The sequence below is a fragment of the Nomascus leucogenys genome, chromosome 13, assembly GCF_006542625.1.
Source record: "Nomascus leucogenys isolate Asia chromosome 13, Asia_NLE_v1, whole genome shotgun sequence".
Classification (NCBI taxonomy): Eukaryota; Metazoa; Chordata; class Mammalia; order Primates; family Hylobatidae; genus Nomascus; species Nomascus leucogenys.
The window spans coordinates 19,886,709-19,908,880 of record NC_044393.1 but is presented as its reverse complement, the minus strand read 5'-3'; the positions used below and the strand labels follow the sequence as shown (position 1 = coordinate 19,908,880).

The 22,172-nt window shown below is 47.6% G+C and overlaps 1 protein-coding gene across 1 annotated transcript in view; it reads right to left on the bottom strand.

Moving 5' to 3' along the window:
• Positions 1-22,172, bottom strand: part of JPH2 (junctophilin 2) — a 74,494-nt gene that overhangs the window by 5,679 nt on the left and 46,643 nt on the right. Inside the window, exon 3 of the mRNA XM_003253595.4 lies at positions 1,118-1,236. Coding sequence (XP_003253643.2) covers positions 1,118-1,236 — 119 coding nt within the window. The remainder of the gene's footprint in view (positions 1-1,117; positions 1,237-22,172) is intronic.

Below are 22,172 nucleotides of genomic sequence, written 5' to 3'. Positions count from 1 at the left end.
TTCCCTACTCTGCAGCCTCGATTCTCAGGACCCACAGCCTACTTTGTGATGTGGCTTCCTGGCATGCTGCTCTGTCCGAGTTTCTGTGCCTTTGCACCTCCTCCACTCATCCCACCCAGCACTATCTGGTACAGCAGCTCTCAAAGTGTGGTCTCAGACTAGCAGCATCCCCATCGCCTGATCCTTAGAAATGCACATTCATTCATGGGCTCCACCCAAGACCTACTGAGTCAGAAACTCTGGGGGTGGACCCAGCAATCTGTGTCAAATTTGAGACCCACTGACTTAACAGACTCTTGTTCAGCCTGCAAGATTCAGCTCAAATGGCCTCTCCTGAGGGAAGCCTTCTCTAACACTTCCTCTTGCCTAACTGCTTCCTGTGAGCTCCCTCCACTCCCATTCTAACACACAGTGCTCATCCTGCTGTGTGAGATGGAACCATAATCATGAGACAACAGCTACAGTCACTGAGAGCTTACTGAGGACTGGGAATGTACCTTACATGCATTTAATCCATGCACAAAAAAGCAGGCACCATTCTAACTCCCATTTTACAGATCAGGAAACTGAGGTTTACAGAGGTTAAACACCTCACTCAAAGTCTCACAGCTGGGAAGCAGTGGAATCAGGGTTTGAACGAATGCAGAGTCTGTTTATTGTACCCCTAGCTCTGTTGTTTTTGTGACTCTCTGCTCCCCTAGATTTTGGACCCCACTTATGTAACCCCAGAGCCTGGCACAGTGCCTGACACATGGACAGTGCTCAATGCTTGACTGAAACTGTTGGGCAGGTGCAAGAAGCCATTTTTCCCTCTCATCCACAAGTGACTTCTCCCCCCTAAGCTTCACCAGCTCCAACTGTCCTCCCTGCTCAAAGCAGAGAGAAAAGATCACTTGGAGCGACTCTGCTGCCCTCCCCACGAGCTCAGCATGAAGGCAGAGATGTGTCTCCCCACCTACCCCTGCATCATCCCATCCCACATTTGCACCATGCCCCAGTTTCCAAGACTCACAGGCATCCAGGAAACCACTTGGGCATCTCAGATTCCAGTAAGCAAAGAAAAGCGCCCACCCTAGGGATAGCCCTACCCTTCCCATCCTTCCCTGGCTGGCCCTACCTGGCTGGTAGAAGTCCGGAGCCAGCTCCCTGGCCAAAGTGCGAGCAATGTTGGACTCCTGGTTGGCAGCCAGGGCGGCCTGTTCCGCTGCCTCAGCTTTGGCCTTGGCATGGCTTGTCCTATGGAGACAACGTGGCAGAAGACTCAGGATCCTTCCAGAGAACCAGCCTTCTGCCCCTTCTCCCCAACCCACAAAGAGACATGCTAAACAGAGCATTCTTTCACTCAGGCAGTCAATGAATATTTATTGAGCCTCATGGCCCAGACTGCTATGCATTCTCCAGATCATTTCTTCTTCTTTCTGAGCACATAGACAGACTACCTTTCCCTGCCTCCCTTGCAGTTAGGTGTGGTCAGGTGACTGAGTTCTGGCCAATGCATTATGGGAAGACATCATGTATGCTATTTCCAGGCTTGGCCCATAAAAACTTCTGTGCCCTCTCTTTTTTCCCCAGCATTGCTGGTTGAATGCAGAGCAGGCTGAGTCCCCAGAATATGGACTTAACCTCGTGTCACAGATCCTTTTGGCAATGTGGTGAAGCCTATGGATCCCTTCTGAGAATAATGTTTTCGAATGCATAATATACATAGGATTACAAAAGGATGCAGTTACTTGACATACTGTTTCCAAAATATTTAAAGAACACATTTGTAAAATAATAATCTGTATCTTTATAATCACATTAAACAAAATATCAGGTCTGTTAACTACCGTAATTTTAAAGTATAGATTAGCATAAAGGATATTTCAAGGATATCTAATTACAACATGTAATATGACATGAAAATATATGAGATTTCTATTGGTGACAAAGTCACAGCTGCTACTACTACTACTATGGTTTATTGCCTATTTCCATAACTGAAGAGAAGGCTACATTTCAGTTGGAGTTAATAAAAATACAGATGTAGCTTTTGCCATTGTAGTGGGTACTTCTGGTGCCCTATGCAGATCCCTTCACTGGGCAAATGTGCCTACCCCCGGCTGATGTGAGTGTTGGCTGCTAATGGCTCCTTACTACCCCAGAGAATTGTAGCCCACAGAAGCCACCTTGTTCCAGAAGTTAAAATACTGCCCTGCTGGCCAGGCACGGTGGCTCACGCTTGTAATTCCAACACTTCGGAAGGCCAAGGCAGGCAGATCACGAGGTCAGCAGCTAGAGACCATCCTGGCTAACATGGTGAAACCCCGTCTCTACTAAAAAATACAAAAAATTAGCCGGGCGTGGTGGCGGGCGCCTGTAGTCCCAGCTACTCTGGAGGCTAAGGCAGGAGAATGGCATGAACCTGGGAGGCGGAGCTTGCAGTGAGCCGAGATTGCGCCACTGCACTCCAGCCTGGGCGATAGGGCGAGACTCCATCTCAAAAAAAAAAAAAAAAAAAAAAAAAAATCCTGCCCTGCCTACCCCTAAACCCAGGCAGCCCATACCGATGACTGGTACTGGTCAGTCTCCTCTTGCCTCACGAGGAAGGAACTCCAGCTGCAGCAGGTACAATCCACGCTCCAGAGCCCCTGGTGGACTGGCTGAAGCAGGTCTCCAGCTGAGACCACATCTTAGCTCATCTCCTTCCCTACGCCATCCTGCGTCTCATTCTCCTCTCTCCTGAAAGCCTCCCTCAGTAAATCACTCATACAAGAATCCCCACTTCAGGCTCTACTTCTAGGGAATCTAACCTACACCATCCAAGTTCATGGACCCGTGAAATCTATCCACAGAACCTCCTGTGGACTCCAAGTTAAGAAATCTGAGCCCATAAATGATTGCGTGGAGCAAAGCCCCTTCCCACAGCCCCACAGTTGCACGTGACAGGAGCAAATCTTAAACATTCATTGTGTTAAGTACCTGAGATTTGGGAGATGTCTGTTTCGGCTGTCAGCCTAGCTTAACTCACAGAAGTACCTACTAAAGTAATAACAGTCCAATTTCCGAATGGGCCAGGCATGGTTCTAAAGGAGTTATGAAGATTATCTCATATGCTCATTCTAATGCCTTAGGAAGCTGGTGCTGTTATTATTATCCCTATTTTACAGAAAAGAAAATTGAAGCGCAAACAGGTTAAGCAATTAGCCCAAGGTCACAGAGTCCTGAAGTGCAGGAACTGGGATTTTAAACCCAGGAAACGTAACTCTAGGGCAGTGGTGTCCAATCTTTTGGCTTCCGTGGGCCACATTGGAAGAAGAAGAATTGTCATGGACTACACAGAAAATACACTAACACTAACGATAGCTGATAAGCTTTAAAAAAACAAATCACAAAAAAAAAATCCCATAACATTTTAAGAGAGTTTACGAATTCGTGTTGGGCTGCATTCAAAGCCATCCTGGGCTGCATGGGGCCCATGGGCAAGGGTTAGACAAGCTTGCTCTATACCAGTAGCTGAGCATGTGCCAGAGCCTGTGCCAGGAGCTGAGCATGGCCAGGAACTGAGGACAGAGACTCTGTGGACCAGAAAGGCCACTGTCAGATGAGGGAGCTGGCTAGTAAACAGACACAAAAACTATTTAATAAAATGCAATTAAATAAAAAGTACCTAATTATAATTGTGAAATATGTCGTGAAGGAGGAGTAGAGAATACAATGAAAATGCAGGATAGAAAGACTTAAGGTTGATGGGTGGTGGAGGTGGGCTGGTCAGGAAAGGATTCCTTGAGGAAGTTGACATTTGAGTTGAGACTTGAAGAAACACATACATTAGGCCCCTAAGAGGTGGGTGGGTCAATGAGCCAGGTAGACAGAAGGGCACGTGCAAAGACTCTGAGACTGAGGAAGAGCTTGGTGCCTTCGAGGAGCTGCAAAGCCAAGTCAGAGTGTCCACTCTCTACAGATGAGTTACTTCCTTGGGGACCTGATGTGTGTGTGTGTCTTTATCTCAGTCTCCAGCAGAGAACTGGGCGCACAGTAAGGGGGATAAATTCCCTTAAGCTTCTACTATGCACCAGGCCTTTTATCCCTTACAAACCTCAAAACTGTGAGGTAGTGAGGTAGTGTTTACCTGTCCCTACTTCACAGGTGGGGAAACTGAGGTTCAGAAAGGTGTCTTGCTCAAGGAAACAAAATAGGAGTTAACATTTACAAAACACTTAGTATATGCCAAGGGCTTTACAGAAATTAACTTATTTAACCCCCAATAACTCTACAGGGTAGATGTTACTCCTATCATCCCTCTCTACAGAGGAGACATCCAAGGCACAGGAGTGTTCTAAAGAACCCAGGCCAGCATGGTGGCTCGTGCCTGTAATCCCAGCACTTTGGGAGGCTGAGGCAGGAAGATCACTTGAGCTCAGGAGTTCAAGACCAGCCTAAGCAACATAGCAAGACTTTGTCGCTACTAAAAATTAAAAAAAAAAAAAAATTAGCCAGGTGTGGTGGCGCACGCCTGTAGTCCCAGCTACTCAGGAGGCTGAGGTGGGGGGGGATTGCTTGAGCCCAGGAGATCGAGGCTGCAGTGAGCTATTACCGCACCATTGCACTCCAGCCTGGGCAACTGAGCAAGACCACGTCTCAAAAAGAAAAAAGGATCCACCCAAGCTTACGTAGCTAGTAAGTACCAGAGTAAGGATTCAAACCAAAGCATTCTGGGACCTAGAGTCTGTATCCTAACCACAGGCTCAATTTCCACTCAATAACAAGCAGCAGAGTAAGATTCCAAACCTGGAGCTGTCTGGTTTCCAAGCCCTGCCTCTCCACTATGCCATATTGCCATAGTAATGTTTACTGAATGAATGAATACATGGCTGAAGGCACGCATGCAGGCGTGCACAAATGTAGGGGCAAGGAGGCAGCCTAGGGAAGAGTTAAGAGCACATAGTTTTAGAATTAACAGCCCTGGATTCCAATTTGGGCTCTGCCAAGGCCGGGGACAGATTGAGATGACCAAGGCACTCACCTCAGGGGCAAAATTTATGGGGTTGCCAAAAAACTCAGTGATCAAGAGGAATCACATTTTAATGCAATATTTTAAAAGTCAAAATTAATGCAAAAATAAATCCTTGATGAACAACCTATGAAGAAAATTTTTAATAAAGCCTGGATTGGACCCTGCACTTGGATCCCTCACTTACTTACTCACCTCACCCCACTGGGAGTCTAGGACCTTGGGTGCATGCATGGCTTTACCTCTCTCTGCCTCAGTTTCTTCATCTGTAAAGTGGAAATAGTAATTCTCCCCTCCTGAAGTTGCTGTGAAAACTAAGTGAGAGGCAACGCGTGAAAGTGTTTATCCTTGATGATGATGATGATGATGATGATGGGTGTTGGTGGCAGTGGTGAAAGAGGAGGAGGAGGATGACATTTGTACATCAAAACTGAGTGTGCCACATGCATATCCCCAGGAGGGAGGGGGAGGGAAAGGGCTGGGCAAGACTTCAAACTGAGAAAATGTCCTTTTTTTGGTCATGTGAGCAGAAAGATGCCCACTTTCTGGTGCCTTTGGAAGCTGTGCCGAGGACTCCTCAGGCAGGAAAGGCAGCCTCTCCCCACAGCCCTGGAAGATTCTGGGGGACCAACTGTGCACAGCCAGAACAGGGGCGGCCACACAGCCCAGGGCAATGAGGGCTGCTGTGCTGGAAGCAAGCATACTCCCTGTCCATCTCCAACCACCCGGCCCGCTGCATCCTATCAGCATTTCTCCCCTGTCCCCTGCTCCCAGTCTCTGATCCCAGCCTTCAGGCCAGGAATCCCAGTGTTCTTCAGCACCCTCCCTCCCCACCTCCTTCCACATCCACCGCCCATCAATCACCAACACTGGTCTCTCCGGCTCCCTTTATAACTCTTGAACCCTCTGCCACTCCTCCTGCACGCCCTCCCATGTGTCTCCCCTGCCTGCAGGCTAACTCCTACAGCTGCTCCTACACACACTGGCTCAGCGAGCTTGCTTAACCACACACCTGTGGCCTCGCCCCTTGCTTCAAATCTTTGCAAGTCTTCCTACTGTGCTCAAAATAAAACCCTAGCTACTTAGTATGGCCTTCGAGGCTCTCCAGACGCTTGCCCAAGGCAGTCTGGATGGGGTATACCAGCAGCTCACGGGGTGAAGGGCAGGCGGAATCACTGTGGCTGGGAGGCTATTGCTTCTAGGCCAGTGCCTCTCCTAATGCAGTCCGTGACCCCCACCCAATATCTTCATCACCCGGAAGCTCAGAAATACAAATTCTCGGGCTCTGCCCAGACCGACTCATTGGAATTTGAAGGGAACGAGCCTAGGAATCTGTGTTTTATATTCCAGATCCTGACTTAAGTTTAAGAAGCACGTGCTCCGCAGAGAGAAAAGCCAGCTCCATGTTGAAGTTGTTCTCAGCCTGCTCAAGCCCCTAGGAGCCTTGGATGTTTTCCTTTCAGCACCAGGGTCCCTCCCTGAATCAAGGCCCTGCTGGGGAAATCAGGAAGCATTCCTGCTCTGCTGATCACTCACCATCTCTGGATCCATGCCTCTGGGTGAGGGTCTGGAGGATGTCTCTGACCCTGCCTGGGGGAAGGGAGCAGTCACTGGGGCCGGGGGAGGAACGGGGAGACTCTTCTTGATTTCATTCGGATTAACTTTCGTCAGCAGGGTTAAAAATAAGGCTGGTGTTTCTGGGGTAGGAGCAGGGCTCTCACCCAATAGAGCCACTTCTAAAAGCACCTGCCCCTTCCCTGGCCTCCTTTCCCCATCTCTCCTCCCAGGCCCATAACTGCTTGGTTGTTTCCCAGTTGTCTCCACTAGGCATTGGTGGCTTTATGAGGCCAAAGGGAGACACTCACCGGACTTGCCCCAACTCTAGGCCTTTGCTTAGGCTGTTCCCCTACCTGGAAGGCTCTCTCCCCTCCTGCCACAATCCTGGCCTTAAAGAGTCAGTTTTAGACCCACCTCTATGTATTGGTTCATTCATTTAATACAACTTTATGAAGTGCCTACTATGTGCTAGGCACTTTTCTGGGCACTGAAGACATAGAGGCAAACTGAACAGCCAAAAATCCCTTGTATGGTCAGGCACAGTGGCTCACGCCTGTAATCCCAGCACTTTGGGAGGCTGAGACAGGAGGATCACTTGAGGCCAGGAGTTTAAGACCAGCCTGGGCAACATAGCAAGACCCCAACTCTACCTTAAACAAAAAAAAAAAGGAAAAAAGAAAGAAAGGAAACAAAAATCCCTTGCAGAGGTTACATTCCAGGGCATGTGTCAGCAGATGACAGTGGTAGGCTAAACCCAGCCTGCTGCCAGCTTTTGTACCACCCATGAACTAAGAATGGTTTTTATATATTTGAATGGTTAGAAAAAAAAAAAGTAAGGCCAGGCATGGTGGCTCACGCATATAATCCCAGCACTATAGGAGGCTGAGGCGGGTGGATCACTTGAGGCTAGGGGATCAAGACCAGCCTGGTCAACATGGCGAAACGCTGTCTCTACCAAAAAATACAAAAATCAGCTGGGCACGGTGGTGAGCACCTGTGGTCCCAGCTACTTAGAAGGCTGAGGCAGAGATCACTTGAATCTGGGAGGCAGAGGTTGCAGTGAGCCAAGATTGCACCACTGTACTCCAACTCCAGCCTGGGTGACAGAGTGAGACTCTGGCTCAAAAAAAAAAAAAAAAAAAGTAACATTTTGTGACACATTAAAATTATATGAAATCCAGATATCTGTGTCCCTATAAACAAAATTTTGTTGAAACACAGCTATGCTCATTCATATTGTCTAGAGTAGTTGCCATAGAGACCATATGACCTACAAACACCAAAATATTTACCATCTAGTCCTTTACAAAAGTCTGCCGACCCTTGTACTAATGGATTCACTCAATGAATGTCTCCTCTACTATTATTATGAATAATATTAATCTTGGTTATTTGTTGAGCACTCTGTGACCAGCCTTATGCCATGGACTCCTGTGTAAACACATACGGCCTCAGAGAGCTGGAGGTCACACACTAGAAAGTGAACCTGCCCAAGCTCTTACCCATGACACCAAGCTGCTGCCTTCCTGGTACCACTTCTGAGCCAGGTCCGTCATGTGCTGGGGCCAAGGATGGAAATCAATAGGACCCAGCAGCTGCCTAGGGAGCTCGCAGCCCAATGCAGCCCTGCCAGGTCAATCAGGCAACATTTCTGGCAGTCCATGGATGAGCAGGGGCTCACAGCAAAGTCTATAAACCACATGGTGGAGTGGCAAAGAAGGGGTAACTCTGCCCAGGTTGCCCAGGTGCAGACCCTAGCTCTGCTCATCACCTTGAGCCCAGTCTCCTCATCTGTAAAATGGGAATAATAAGGGCACGCGTCTCCAAGGAATGGTGTAAGGAGTAAATTAGTTACAGTCACGTGGCTCAGAACACAGGAAGTGCTACCTAAGGGCTTGTTACATAAAATGAGAAGTGCAGTTTTAGCCTGGGCAACACAGTGAGACCCCGTCTCTACAAAAAATAAAAATAAAAACATTAGCCAGGCATGGTAGCTAATGGTCCCCGCTACTTGGAAGGCTGAGGTGGGAGGATTGCTTGAGCCCGGGAGGTCAAGGCTGCAGTGAGCCATGATTATGCCACTGCACTCCAGCCTGGGTGACAAAGCAAGACCCTATCTCAGAAAAGAAAGAAAGAAAGAAGAAGAGAAGAGAAGGCATAGTGTTTTGAAGGGGACTGAAACAAAAGTCCTGAATGTCCTAAATGCCACTGAATTGTTCACTTTAGTATTATAATAATAATAATAATAATAAATCCTTCAGCCCAGGAATCCCATGGTAGGTTTGGATGATGGGGGCAGATAATGAGGGTCCCTGGCGCAGGCCACTGCCAGCCTCTCTGGAGGCTGCTGAGGTGGTTACAGGGAAAGTGCTGCCCAGCGTCTTCCTGAGGTGGGGATGCTTCCAATGTCACTGCCCTACCCTCTCCCAAGATAGCCCCTCCTCCCCAGCTCTGGCTGGTCATGGCCATTTCCCCCAGAACAACCATGGTCAGGCTAATCTAGAGGGAGGACCACAGCTGGGTGTCCAGCCAGTGGCCCAGAGAACTCCCTAGGAGAAAGCCCCTTCTGCCCCCAAGGATGCAGGTGCAGTCAGGGAGCCCTGATCCATGGGACCTTCCCCCTCCCCACCCAGGACTCCATTCATTCTCATTCGGCAAATGTGTGCTGAGCCCCTGCTATGTGGAGCCCAGAACTGGATGCTAGAGACATGGACAGTGGTCAATGAGGCAGGCAGTGCCCTACTGGGAAGCCCCTCACAGAGGAATTAAGGGCACAAACTCAAGTCCAATTTGTAGCACCATCATCTAGATATCTGACCTTCGCTCTCTGGCCTCAGTTTCTTCAACTCTGAAATGAGAATAAACTCACAAAATTACTGGGAGTCTGAAATGAGATAGCACAAACGTGCTTAGCATAAACTGAGCACGTAACAAATATTAGCTATCATTGTTTCTGTTACTATTATAACAATGCTGACGACCATTCACTCCCAAAATTCTCTCATTTGCCAACATATGGATGTGTCATTTAAACATCATTTCAGGGTTCACCCACGTTGTAGCATGCATCAGTACTTCATTCCTTTTTATTGCCAACTAATATTCCATTGTGTGGATAAACCATATTTTGTTTACCTGTTCAACAGTTGATGGATATTAGGGTTCTTTCCACTTTTTGGTTATTATGAATAATGCTGCTATGGACATCTGTATAAAAGTTTTTGGGTGGACATGTTTTCATTCCTCCTGAGTATATACCTAGGAGCAGAATTGCTGGGTCCTGTGGTAACTCTATGTTTAACCTTTTGAGGATCTGCCAAACTGGTCTTGAGATGGCTGTACCATATATGTTCCATCGATAACACATGAGAGTTCCAGTTTCTCCACATCCTCCCTAACACTTGATATCATCCTTCTTTTTTTTTTTTTGGAAACAGAGTCTCGCTCTGTCACCCACACTGGAGTGCAGTGGCGCAATCTTGGCTCACTGCGACCTCCGCCTCCTGGGTTCAAGTCATTCTCCTGCCTCAGCCTCCCGAGTACCTGGGATTACAGGTGCCTGCCACCACGCCCGGCGGATTTTTTGTATTTTTAGTAGAGACGGGGTTTCATCATGTTAGCCAGGATGGTCTCATCTCCTGACCTCATGATCCACCCGCCTCAGCCTCCCAAAGTGCTGGGATTACAGGCGTGAGCCACCACACCCAGCCCATCCTTTGTTTTGATTGTTGCCATACTAGAGGTTTGGGAAGTGCCATCTCATTGTGGTTTTGATTTGCATTTCCCTGATGGCTAATGGATGTTGAGCATCTATGTGCTTCATGGCTGCTTGTATATCTTCTTAGGATAAATGTCTATCCAGATCCGTTGCCAGATTTTAATTGGATTTTTTTTCCTTTTTATTATTGAGTTGTAAAATTTCTTTATATATTCTTATGCAAGTCACTTATCATATATATGATTTGCAAATATTTTTCCCATTCTCTGGGCTGTCTTTTCACTTTCTTCCTTTGAAGTACAAAAGTTATTTTATTTTAATGAAGTTCAATTTAGCTATCTTTTGTCACTTGTGCTTTTGTCATAGCTAAGAAGGTTTTGCCTAATCCAAGGTCAAAAAAATTTACTCTTGTATTTTCATCTAAAAATTTTATGGTTTTAGTTCTTCTACTTAGTTCTACAAACACTGTTTCTAATAAAAAAAAAATGGGAAATAACGTAAGGGCTCATCCCACCCTCTGAGGTAGGTACTACCACCACTTTACAGATGAGGAAACCGAGGCACAGAGAGGTTAGATCATTTGCTCATTCTTGTTATAATCAAAGTAATAATGAAGGCAGCCATGGCCCCTGCTCTTGAAGGATGTAGAGTCTGCTAAGAGAGACAAGACCAAGTAAAAAATCTTGAGTGCAGAATAAGACTATGGGGCAGGAGAAAGCCCATGGGGTGGGTGATATGTTCATAATTTGTATTCTATTATTTTTATATTTTAAATATAAGTATGAGATATATTGTATATACTATAAAAATAAAATGGCTTCCTCAAAGAAAATTTTGGAAAATGAGCATTTTTAAAAATAAAAAATTGCTATTAACATTTTCGTCTTTTTCTTTTTAACATTTTTTTTTTAAAGAGACAGAGTCTTGCTCTGTTGCCCAGGCTTGGGTGCAGTGGTACAATCATAGCTCACTGCAACCTTGAACTCCTGGGCCCAAGTGATCCTCCCACCTCAGCCTCCCAAGTAGCTCAGATTACAGGGGCATGTCACTGTACCCGGTTACCATGGTGGTATATTCCAAGTTGGTTAGGAACACAGCTGCATGACTGTGGGTGACTTACTGAAATTCTCTGTGCTTTGATTTTTCCATCTGTAAAATGAGGTTATGAAGAGCCCCTATCTCATAGGCTTGTGGGGATTAGAGACAGAAGTGACCAGCAGAAAGCACTGGGAACAGGGCCTGGCACACAGCAAGCTCGATGCAGATTTGTTCTAGCTGAGGCGAGGAGCAAGGGTGGTGTTGGGGATTCTGAGGTTGAGGGGCTGTGATAACCCTCAGGCCCTATGTAGAACCTCTCCATCTTGGAAGCTCCACTGAAATCCCCCAGCCTCCAGCCGGAGCGAAGCCTACTCCAGTGAGGGAGTGGGTGTCTGAGCTCTCAGCCTAGAAGACGGGGCTGGGCGCAGCAGCTCACGCCTATAATCCCAGCACTTTGGGAGGCAGAGGCAGGTGGATCACTTGAGGTCAGGAGTTTGAGATCAGCCTAGCCAACATGGTGAAACCTCGTCTCTACTAAAAATACAAAAATTAGCTGGGCGTGGTGGTGCGCATCTGTAATCCCAGCTACTTAAGAGGCTGAGACAGGAGAATTGCTTGAATCCAGGAGGCAGAGGTTGCAGTGAGCCGAGATTGCACCACTGCACTGTAGCCTGGGCAACAGAACCAGGCTGTCTCAAAAAAAAAAAAAAAAAAAAAAAAAAAAAAAAAAAAAGAGTTGCTGCTTACTGAGAGCTAACTATGCGCCAGACACTCAGCCAAAGGCATCGGTGAATAATAGCCCCAAAGATACTTGGTCCTAGTGTCTGGAACCTGTGGATGTTACCTTCTATGGCAAAGAGGGCTTTGCAGGTGTGATTAAATGAAGGATCTTGAGATAGAGAGATCATCCTGGATTAGACAGGTAGGCCCTAAATGTAACCACAGGTGTCCTTATAAGAGGGAGATTTGATAACAGAAGAGGAGAGGCTGATGTGATGATGGGAGCAGAGATGGGAGTGATGTGTTTTGAAGACAGAGGAAGGTGCCATAAGCTCAGGAATGCAGGGGGCCACTAGGGGTTGAAAAGACAAGCACAAAGATCCTCCCCTCCTCCCCTCCAGAAGGAAATCTGACTTTAGACTTCCAACCTCCAGAACTGTAAAAGAATACATCTGTATTGTTTTAAGCCACCGAGTTTGTAGTAATTTGTTACTGCAGCAACAAAACAAAACAAAACAACCTGTGTGATCTCATGTTGTCCTCAAGATGATGCACTTTACAGCAGAAGAAACGCAGGCTCAGAAAATCATTTGCCCATGGCTCATAGCTAGTAAGTCCAGAGCTGGCTCGAGCCCAAACCCAGGACTCCCTGGCACAAAAGCCTTTGCTGACCCCTGCATCTGCTGCACCGCTTCAGCTCATGCCCACTTTCCACAGAGCCCAGCAGCTGTGGTTGCCTCAGCCCAGCCTCATCCCCCAGGGATATCAGGAGGCCCCCGAGTTTTATATTCCTGATATTCCTGCTGCCTGTCTGACAGGGCCTGGTGCTGGGTTACCAGCATGCTCCCCACATCCTTCACATCTGCAAGAAAGTCTGGTTCTCTGGGGCCTGGCATCGCCTGGCTGACTGTGCAGGACGGAGGTCTAGCTGCACTTTGGCAACCAGTGAAATGACAGGGAGGGAACCTTGGGCCTTGCTCCTCCCCCACCAACCAACAGAGTAGTGGACCCTGCAGTTCAACCTGGATCTAGCTGCCGGCAAAGAGGCTTTCACTGCATGAGTTGACAAAGCTCTTCAAAACCATACGGGGAAACTTCCTTTTCAAAAAATCTATGCCTGATTTTAAAATTTTACAAACTACAAAAACCGTTATATTAAAGCAACAGTGTGCTGAAGTCACTTTGCTAATAGAATAGCTATTTTAGCTTTTGAGCCTTCCTTGTCTGTCCGGGTGCACACCTATTATTTTTTCGTTTTTGTGGGGGGCCCTCCATTTATAACACAACGTACACACCTATTTTTTATCAGGGCTGTGAACACAATAAAGATTCCATTTTTGAGGCATGGTGGTTAATAGCATGGAATCTGAAGTCACACTATGTGGGTGTGAATCCCTGACTTACTAGCTTTCACCTAGACGAGTCACTTAGTCCCTCTGTGCATTGGTTTTCTCTTCTTAAAAGTAAGAGATGCCAGGCAGATTTCTCATATGGCTCCTGTATTCCCATCCTAGTGTAATCCCTTCCCCCTGAGTGTGGGCTGGACCTAGAGACATGCATCTAAAGAACAAAATATGCAAAAGTCATGGGATGTCACTTCCATGATTCGTTTAGACTGTGACTTCTCTCTTGCCACCAGTCTCTTGCTGGCTTTGCTGAAGCAAGCTGCCATGTTGGAGAGGAATTGAGCCCCTCAGTCTAATAGGCTGCAAGAAACTGGATCCTACCAATAACCACGTGTTTGAGAAATGGATATTTCCCTGGTGGAGCTTTCAGATGAGACCACAGCCCTGGCCAATACCTGGACTGCAGCCTGAGAGAGACCCTGAGCCAGAGGACTCAGCTACCATACCCTGATACCCGACCTGCAGAACTGTTAAGACAACAAATGTGTGTTGTCTTAAGCTGCTCTGTGTGGGGATAATTTGTTACGCAGTGATGGGTAACTAACACAATGGGGATAATAATAGTGCCTACATCATAGGGTAATGAAAATTAAATGAGTTAATGGCCACAAAGGGCTAAGAACAGTGCCTTGCACAGGGTAAGCACTAGAGAAGTGTTAGCTGTTCCTGCCATACTTTTATAATTTATTCACTTAAGTAATTTTCCATGTTTCCATATACTGACATTTATCATTTAATTGTTCAACCATTTTTTTCTTTAAAAATCCAGCATCTACATATTTTTGTGCTAGTGATTCCCCTTCTGGGAGTGTGACCAACAGATATACTCAAATTGTACAAAATGACACATGTACAAGTCCCAAATGACTTCCGGAAACTTTTGTCCCCATACCCATCATTCACTTCTTTATCTGGTGAACTCCTACTCATCCTTCAGGACCCTTCCCCAGGAAAGCTTACCCTAACTGCCAGCTGTCTGCTCTTTCTATCGCTTGCACCTAGCTGCCAGGTGACTTTGCCTTTCTCTGATTAGTCTGTGAGCTCCATGGTATTTATTGTAACACTGTAACAGCAAAAGATTGGAAACAAAGCCAAGTCCAGCAGTACAGAGCTGGTTAACTAAATTATGGCATAGCCATTTGAAGGAGTATTATGTAGCCAATCCTAGGAATAAGATTGATCTTTATGTATGACAAAGAGTGAATTCCAAGATATGTTAAGTCAGGTAGTGAGGTGTAAAAGAATTTCTATTGTATGTAACATTTGTGTAAACAGACAACCTGTTTGCTCTTCTATATAGAGAATATTTATGGAAAGATAGGTAAGAAACTTATAATACAGGTTGCCCACTGGGAATGAGGTGGAAGGGAGGAAGACAGACAGACAGACACACACACACACACACACACACACACACACATACACACAGACAGACATTTGGGTGGTTATTTTCCTTTTGCCCCATCTCCTCCCCTTGCCCCACTCCATCCATTCCCTAGCCAGCTCTGCCCAGGGAGATCATCTCTACAGCCTGCATCACCAGCACCCTTGCTCACTGGCTTCCAGTGCGCCCAGTCAATTGGGGGCCCCAGCAAGAGGCCAGAGAGGGCTGGGTGTCTATTCCACTTATCCCTCTTCCTGCCTGGCTCCCTCCTCCACAGCTGCAGCTCTCCCCACCTCCACCGCCCCCCTCCATGCCTGCAGCTCTCCCCACACCCAGTGTCTCCCTCCACACCTGCAGCTCTCACCCACCCACCACCGTCCCCCTCCACACCTGCAGCTCTCCCCACCCCCACCGTCCCCCTCCACATCTGCAGCTCTTACCCACCCCCACCATCCCCCTCCACACCTGCAGCTCTCACCCACCCCCCACCATCCCCTCCACACCTGCAGCTCTTACCCACCCCCACCGCCCCCTCTACGCCTGCAGGTCTCACCCACCCCCACCACCCCCCTCCACAGATGTAGCTCTCACTGCCCCCACCGTCCCCCTCCACAGCAGCAGCTCTCACCCACCCCCACCGCCCCCCTCCACAGCTGCAACTCTCACCCACCTGCACTGTCCCCATCCCTGCTCCAGTCATCACACCATTTCCCTCTCGCCCACCTCTTGCCCCTTTAGGCCTAGGGTATAACAGCTCCCATGGCTGCTGGTCCTGGATGCCTTAACATACCTTGTTAATTTTTCTGCCCACATCTCTGCAAACAGCACCTTCATTAAACTCTCCCCAATTAAACCCTTGCAATAGATCCTTTCCTGCCAGGACCCAGACTAATACGACCCTTCTGGATATTCTGAATATGCATAAATTATATTCACTCCAAAATAAATAAATATTTTTAAAATCTCAAATCTATTAGTACTAGAACTTTTAGAAGTATGATTTCATTTATTCCTTACAACAATCCTAGCGGGCAGGTATTATTACGTCCACCGAATAGGGAAACTAGGCCTCCTTTGGGGGCAGCCACACAGCAGGGAAGCTCTGGGTTGGGAAGGAACGGCAGTCTACCTGATTCCAAAGGCTGTGCTAAGCCTCATCACTAGCACCCTTGCTCACTGGCTTCCAGCGTGCCTAGCTGACTGGGGGCCCCAGCAAGAGGCCAGAGAGGGCTGGGTGTCTATTCCCCTTCTATCTCAGGGCAGGATGGCCCTAGGGGAGATTCCAGTCTAATCTCCTGCCTATCAAGCAAGAAGGGGGAAAGGCCTGGGTTAAAAACCCAAGTTTCCCAGGCTGGTCCTGTTCCATCTGATGCTCTCTAATGCCTTCTTAGAGCTGGAAGGCATGACTGAGATGTAGGCAGGGGGTGATATATATATATATATATATATAAAACCACCTGCTGGCTGGGCGCGGTGGCTCCTGCCTGTAATCCCAGCACTTTGGGAGGCCAAGGCGGGTGGATCACGAGGTCAGGAGTTCAAGAACAGCCTAGCCAAGATGGTGAAACCCCATCTCTACTAAAAATACAAAAAATTAGCTGGGCGCAGTGGCAGGTGCCTGTAGTCCCAGCTACTCAGGAGGCTGAGGAAGGAGAATCATTTGAACCCGGAGGGTGGAAGTTGCAGTAAGCTGAGATCGTGCCACTGCACTCCAGCCTGGGTGACAGAGTGAAACTCCATCTCAAATAAATAAATAAATAAAACCACCTGCTGTGCCAGGTGGCTAACCATTTAGCTGCTGGGTGCTGGGAAAGACCAAGTGGACAGAATAGCAACAGGGGTAGGGGGAATGCCTGGGGGGCTCGGGGAGGCTGCTAGTGACAAACCAGTACAGACTATTTCAATATTTAACAATTGGCATGACCGTACCTACTGGGGTGCCCAGCTAGATGCTAACCCCGGATGTAAATATTCCTTCTTATGCCACATCTGGTCCAGAAACCTTCCCCAGAGGCCACCCCCAGAAAATTTGGTCTTAAACCTCTGCTTAAAACCCCACAGTGCCTTTCCTAGTGCCTGAAGGATGACATGGAAATGCTTTCATACAACTTCATGACTTAGCTCCTGCCGACTTCTCTGGTCTGACTCCAAACTCAGCCTTCTAGTCGGACAGAAACTTCCAGTTCCTCAAACGTGCCCTGTCTATTGTTTCTATGCCTGGGGTGAAAACATAGGTAGTTTCTTCTCCTGGGAACCCTTGTCCCCATCCCCATCTTTCACTTCTTTATCTGAACTCCTATTCATCCTTCAGGACCCTTCCCCAGGGTAGCTCACCCTGACTGCCAGCTCTCTACACTACCGTCTCCTGCATTTCACTTCCCAGGTCACTTTGTCTTCCTCTGATTAGTCTGTGAGTCCCACAAGGGGCAGAAGCTTCGCTGCTGTGTGCCTGTCACCAGACAGAGGCTGGCACAGAGCAGGACTATTTATCTGAAAATATTTAGGCTCGCCAGGAATGTGATGGATAAACGTTTTGTTATAAGAATCACATATACTTGACTGTGAGACTCACAGAGCTGGATGGATCCTCAGGAATCATCTCATCTCCTTTAAGATCAACACAGTAACAAGAAGGGGAAACTGAGGCCCAGAGAAGGCTGTGTGATCATTTTCAATTTTCAATCATTGAAAGTTAGTCATTGTGATTGTTACTCTGTTATAGACATATTGGAAGGGTCATGTACTGCATGACAGGCCCCATTGTAAGTGCTTGTACGTATCATGTCACTTTACCTGAATAGAAGCCTTATGAGAGAAATACTATTATTATCACCCTCAGTGTACACATGAGAAAACCGGTACTCTGAGCATTTCAATAACTTGCCCAAGACAACTTGCACACAGACAGCAAGGGATGGAAAGTTAGTCTGGGTCCACAGGAGGTGCTCATGGAAGCCTTGGGCAATTGAGCTGACACAAAAAATGTGATCATGTACCATGGAAGAACAGAGGGTAAAACCTACCCCAGACCCCTTCCAGCCTCTTGCTTGGGGAACCTGGAGGCCTCAGATGGCCTAGGAGTAGTGAACATTTCTCTTTAGGGAACACAGACAGGATGAAGGTCCTGCCACCTTCTCCAGAGGGCCATGACTGTCACTGTGCTCCCGGAGGGGGACGAAGTCTGCTGGAAAATGGCCTCACCATTTGCCTACTCTGCTCCCTGGGTGCAACCCAGCAAGAGGATGCTGAATCCCCTGGGACTCATCGCCATCATCATCATCATCATCATCAACATCAACGTCACCACTATGAATAGGCAATACTTGCTGCGCACCTACTAGGTGCCCGGCACTTGCATGCGTTTTCTTAATTAATTCTCACAATATTCTCTAAAGTAGATATCACTGTCCCCACTTTGCAGGTGAGAAGATTACATAACCTGTCCAATCCACACAGCCAGGGAAGAGGAAAGCCAGGAATTCTATTGTGGCTTAACACCAAAATAAGAAGATGGAAGCATTAGTTACTACCGGAGTCAGACAATCTGGTTTCAAACCCCAGCTCCCTCACTTCCAACTTGCATGATCTTTGCCAAGTCATGAACCTCTCCCAGTCTCAGTTTCCCCATCTGTAAAATGGGTTACTAATAGCACTTAGCTATACTAGTAGCTGCTTCTTGTAAGGATTATGTAAATTGTGGCATGTGAAGGGTATATTCATTCAGTTGTGACAAGTATTTACTAAGCACCTAATAGACTCTTTCCTGCCAGAACCCACACTGATACAACCCTTTTGGATATTCTGAATGTGCATATAGTATATAGTATATATGCACATTATGTGTACCAGAACCTGGGCTAATCTTGGGGTACCAGTGTGAACAGGACAGACTCGCCTTCTGGAACTTCCAGACCAGCTCAGCATTGTGCCCAGCACACAGTAGGCACCCCATGAATGTTAGCCGCTATTTTTTGTTATTATTACTTAGCGGATTTTCTTCCCAAGGGTTGGGCTCCCACCCTGCGGCTCGCCTGCCCAGGAGCCTGCTGACTTAGCTCTTGGTGTGCTGTGCCCCAGCCCCACCCCACCCCAACCAGGAGCCAGCCTGCAATGGCATCTTACAAGGCCCCAGTCAGCAGACATCTCCTGCCTAAATAAGGACAAGGCGCCCAGGAGAGCTTTCTGTGAGCCGGAGGAATGTGACAGCTGAGTCCTCCCAGCCCAGCAGCCTCCCCCCGCCTCCGGCCCCTCCCCAGGTGGGGCTCGGCTGGGGCATTCCAGCTTTTCCCAGAGCAGCCCCCAGTGTCACTGACACCCACTCGCACCCCACCCCAGGCTGCTCTAAAAACTGATAAGGAGCTCTGAGAAGGAATTCCAGGCAGCTCCATTTGCTCCTAGGGGCTGGCGACCCTGCTGTCACAGGGACAGGGGAGGAAGAAGCCTCCAGGAGGGGCCGAACCCAGCCTTCCTCTGGACAACTGCATCTCTTTGTTCAAAATGCACTTCCAGAGATCGGATTTGGCCCCAGGCACCGTGCCAGGTACTGGAGGTCCAGAGGAGGTTCCAACCCCGTTGCCTTACCCCATCATAGCAGTCACAACCGGGCTAAGTCTTTGAATCCTGCCCTTTCAAAGACTGGATTTTGAACAAGCCCTTCCGAAGACTGGCTTTCCTTCTCTCTGACACTGGGAAGAGAGAGAGGAGAAATCTGTCTTTCAGGCCAGTGTCTCTAAAGGATGGGATGCTTTCTACTGGCAGGACCAAGAATGATAGGTGGTACCAGACCATTCATTAAGTAACATTGTAGAAAGTGCATCTGTAAAAAGAGAAAAAATTTTTAAAAACTTTTTTTTTTTCTTTGAGACGGAGTCTCGCTCTGTCACCCAGGCTGGAGTGCAGTGGTGCAATCTCGGCTCCCTATAACCTCTGCCTCCCGGGCTCAAGCAATTCTTCTGCCTCAGCCTCCTGAATAGCTGGGATTACAGGTGCCCACCACTACACCTGGCCAATTTTTGTATTTTTAGTAGAGATGGGGTTTCACTATATTGGCCAGGCTGGTCTCGAACTCCTGACCTTGTGATCCGCCCACCTTGGCTTCCCAAAGTGCCTCCCAAAGTGTAATCCCAAAGTGCTGGGATTACAGGCATGAGCCACTGTACCTGGCCAAGATTTTCATAAGCAACTGAGGGATGGGGTTTAATATTTCGCTTCACTGTATTCTTTTTCTTCTTTTTTTTTTTTTTGGCTTTTTCTCATCTAATACTAGATTTCCATTTACGGTAATGATCTAAAGTTTCTTTATAAGAATAAATTTAGATTTAAGAAAGTTAAAATGTTTTTTAAATAGTAAGGAGATCCAGACGGCATGTGGACATGGCACGGCTCAGGAAGGTATGGCAGTGACTGGCATTTGGCAATCACTGTCTTGCCCCAGCTGCCACACTGCTATGCCTTTGCCTCGCCTCGTCCTCCTGTCTGCTCTTCCATGCTGACCTCACTGGGCTGCCCTGGACTCCCTCTGAGCTAAAGTCATCTCCCAAAGGATCCACAGTAACAATAGCTGCCCATAACTGGGACGTGGGAAAGGCCAAGCAAGGAAGTGAATCTGGGCCGGCTTTTTTCCCCCCAAGGACAAGGCAAGGAGAGCTCAGTGCTCCAGGAAATGGAGACCCACAGAGAGGCAGGGACTTGCCCGGGGTCATTCAGCAAGTCAGTGGCAGAGGCCTTCCCACCCTAAAACAATGTGGACGGGAAGATAAAATGGCACAAGCACCACAGAGAGCCTTTGATCCAGCAACTGTGAGTAGGGGGAATTTATTCTAGAGATATACCAACCCATGGGTGGAAATATTGATCTAACACAGCAAATATCTGGCAACTACCGAAACATCCATGTTCAACAACGGGGACCTGATTCAATAAATTATGGCACAGCTATATAATGGAATTCTACACAAGCATTTAGAAACTGATCAAGTTCTGTATTTGGAAAAACATTAATAGATCTTCAATATATACACAGCAAAGAGAAAAAGGCAAGATTCCAAACAGTGTGTATATGCTACAGTATAATACGCTACTTTTTGTGTAAGAAAGAGAGGAACAGGAATCTATGCATTTACTTATATTAGGTTGAACCATATGAAACTGCCATTTTATAGGTCAAACCTGGTCAAATATTAGAAATTTCATATTTCTTCATAGAAAGTAACTGGAAGGAAAGGAAAGAAACTACAAACAAGAGTTGCCTATGGGGTGTGGAGGTGGCAACAAGATGGGGACAGGGAAAGGAGATGGACTCTTTATAGTAATACTTTTCTAACTGTTGGGTTTTGAACCAAATGAATGTATGATTTTTTTTTTTTTTAAGATGGAGTCTCACTCTGTCACCCAGCCTGGAGTGCAGTAGCACGATCTCAGCTCACTGCAACCTCTGCCTCCTGGGTTCAAGTGATTCTCCTGCCTCAGCCTCCAGAGTAGCTGGGACTACAGGCGCATGCCACCATGCCCAGCTAATTTTCTGTATTTTTAGTAGAGATGGGGTTTCACCGTGTTAGGCAAGCTGGTCTCAATCTCCCAACCGCATGATCTGCCCGCCTTGGCCTCCCAAAGTGCTTAGGATTACAGGCATGAGACACCGCACCTGGGCGAGACTTTTTTTTTTTTTTTAAATAAAGGAAAACACTGGTAGGGCCTCTTAGGGCAGGCTTTCTGCAACACGACACCTGTCTCTATATCCCTCCTAGCTGGGTGGTCAGGGAGGAACTGTGCAGGCCTGAGCCCAGGGGGCACCCCAGTTTAGCTTCTGACAAATCCCTTCTAGAGAGCCTGCTCTGTGGCACTTCCCACCCTCCACGTGGTGGGTCAGAGATCCAGGGGCCTCCACCCCTTGGGCCAGGCTTCTGGCAAAGCTACAGCAGGTCCTGTGGGATGATGGTTTTGGCACCAGGCTGCCATGACTTTGTAGGAGCACCCCCTTCCCAGACAGGGCCACAGGAAGCCAGGGCTGATGGGAACAGTGCTTCGGCAGCAATGCAATAGGTCCCCACAAGGATATGGCTTTGCCAAAGTAGCTCTGAAAATGGATTCCCACCGCTGCCCCTCCCTCCTATCTGGTCCTATGGCACATGTCCTCTAGCAGCCTAAGGAGAGAGGTTCTCCCTGGGGTGATCGCTGGGATTATGGAAACACCTGGGAGATCCCCACCGAGATCTCACCCTTCAATAACACCAGGAAGAATCACTGAAGCAAGAGTAATCATAGAATAATTTTTTTTAACTGCCACTATTGAATGACTGTGGTGTGCAGTATTTGACGTGGGTTATATCTCATTTTACCCTCAGTGGTAAGTACTAT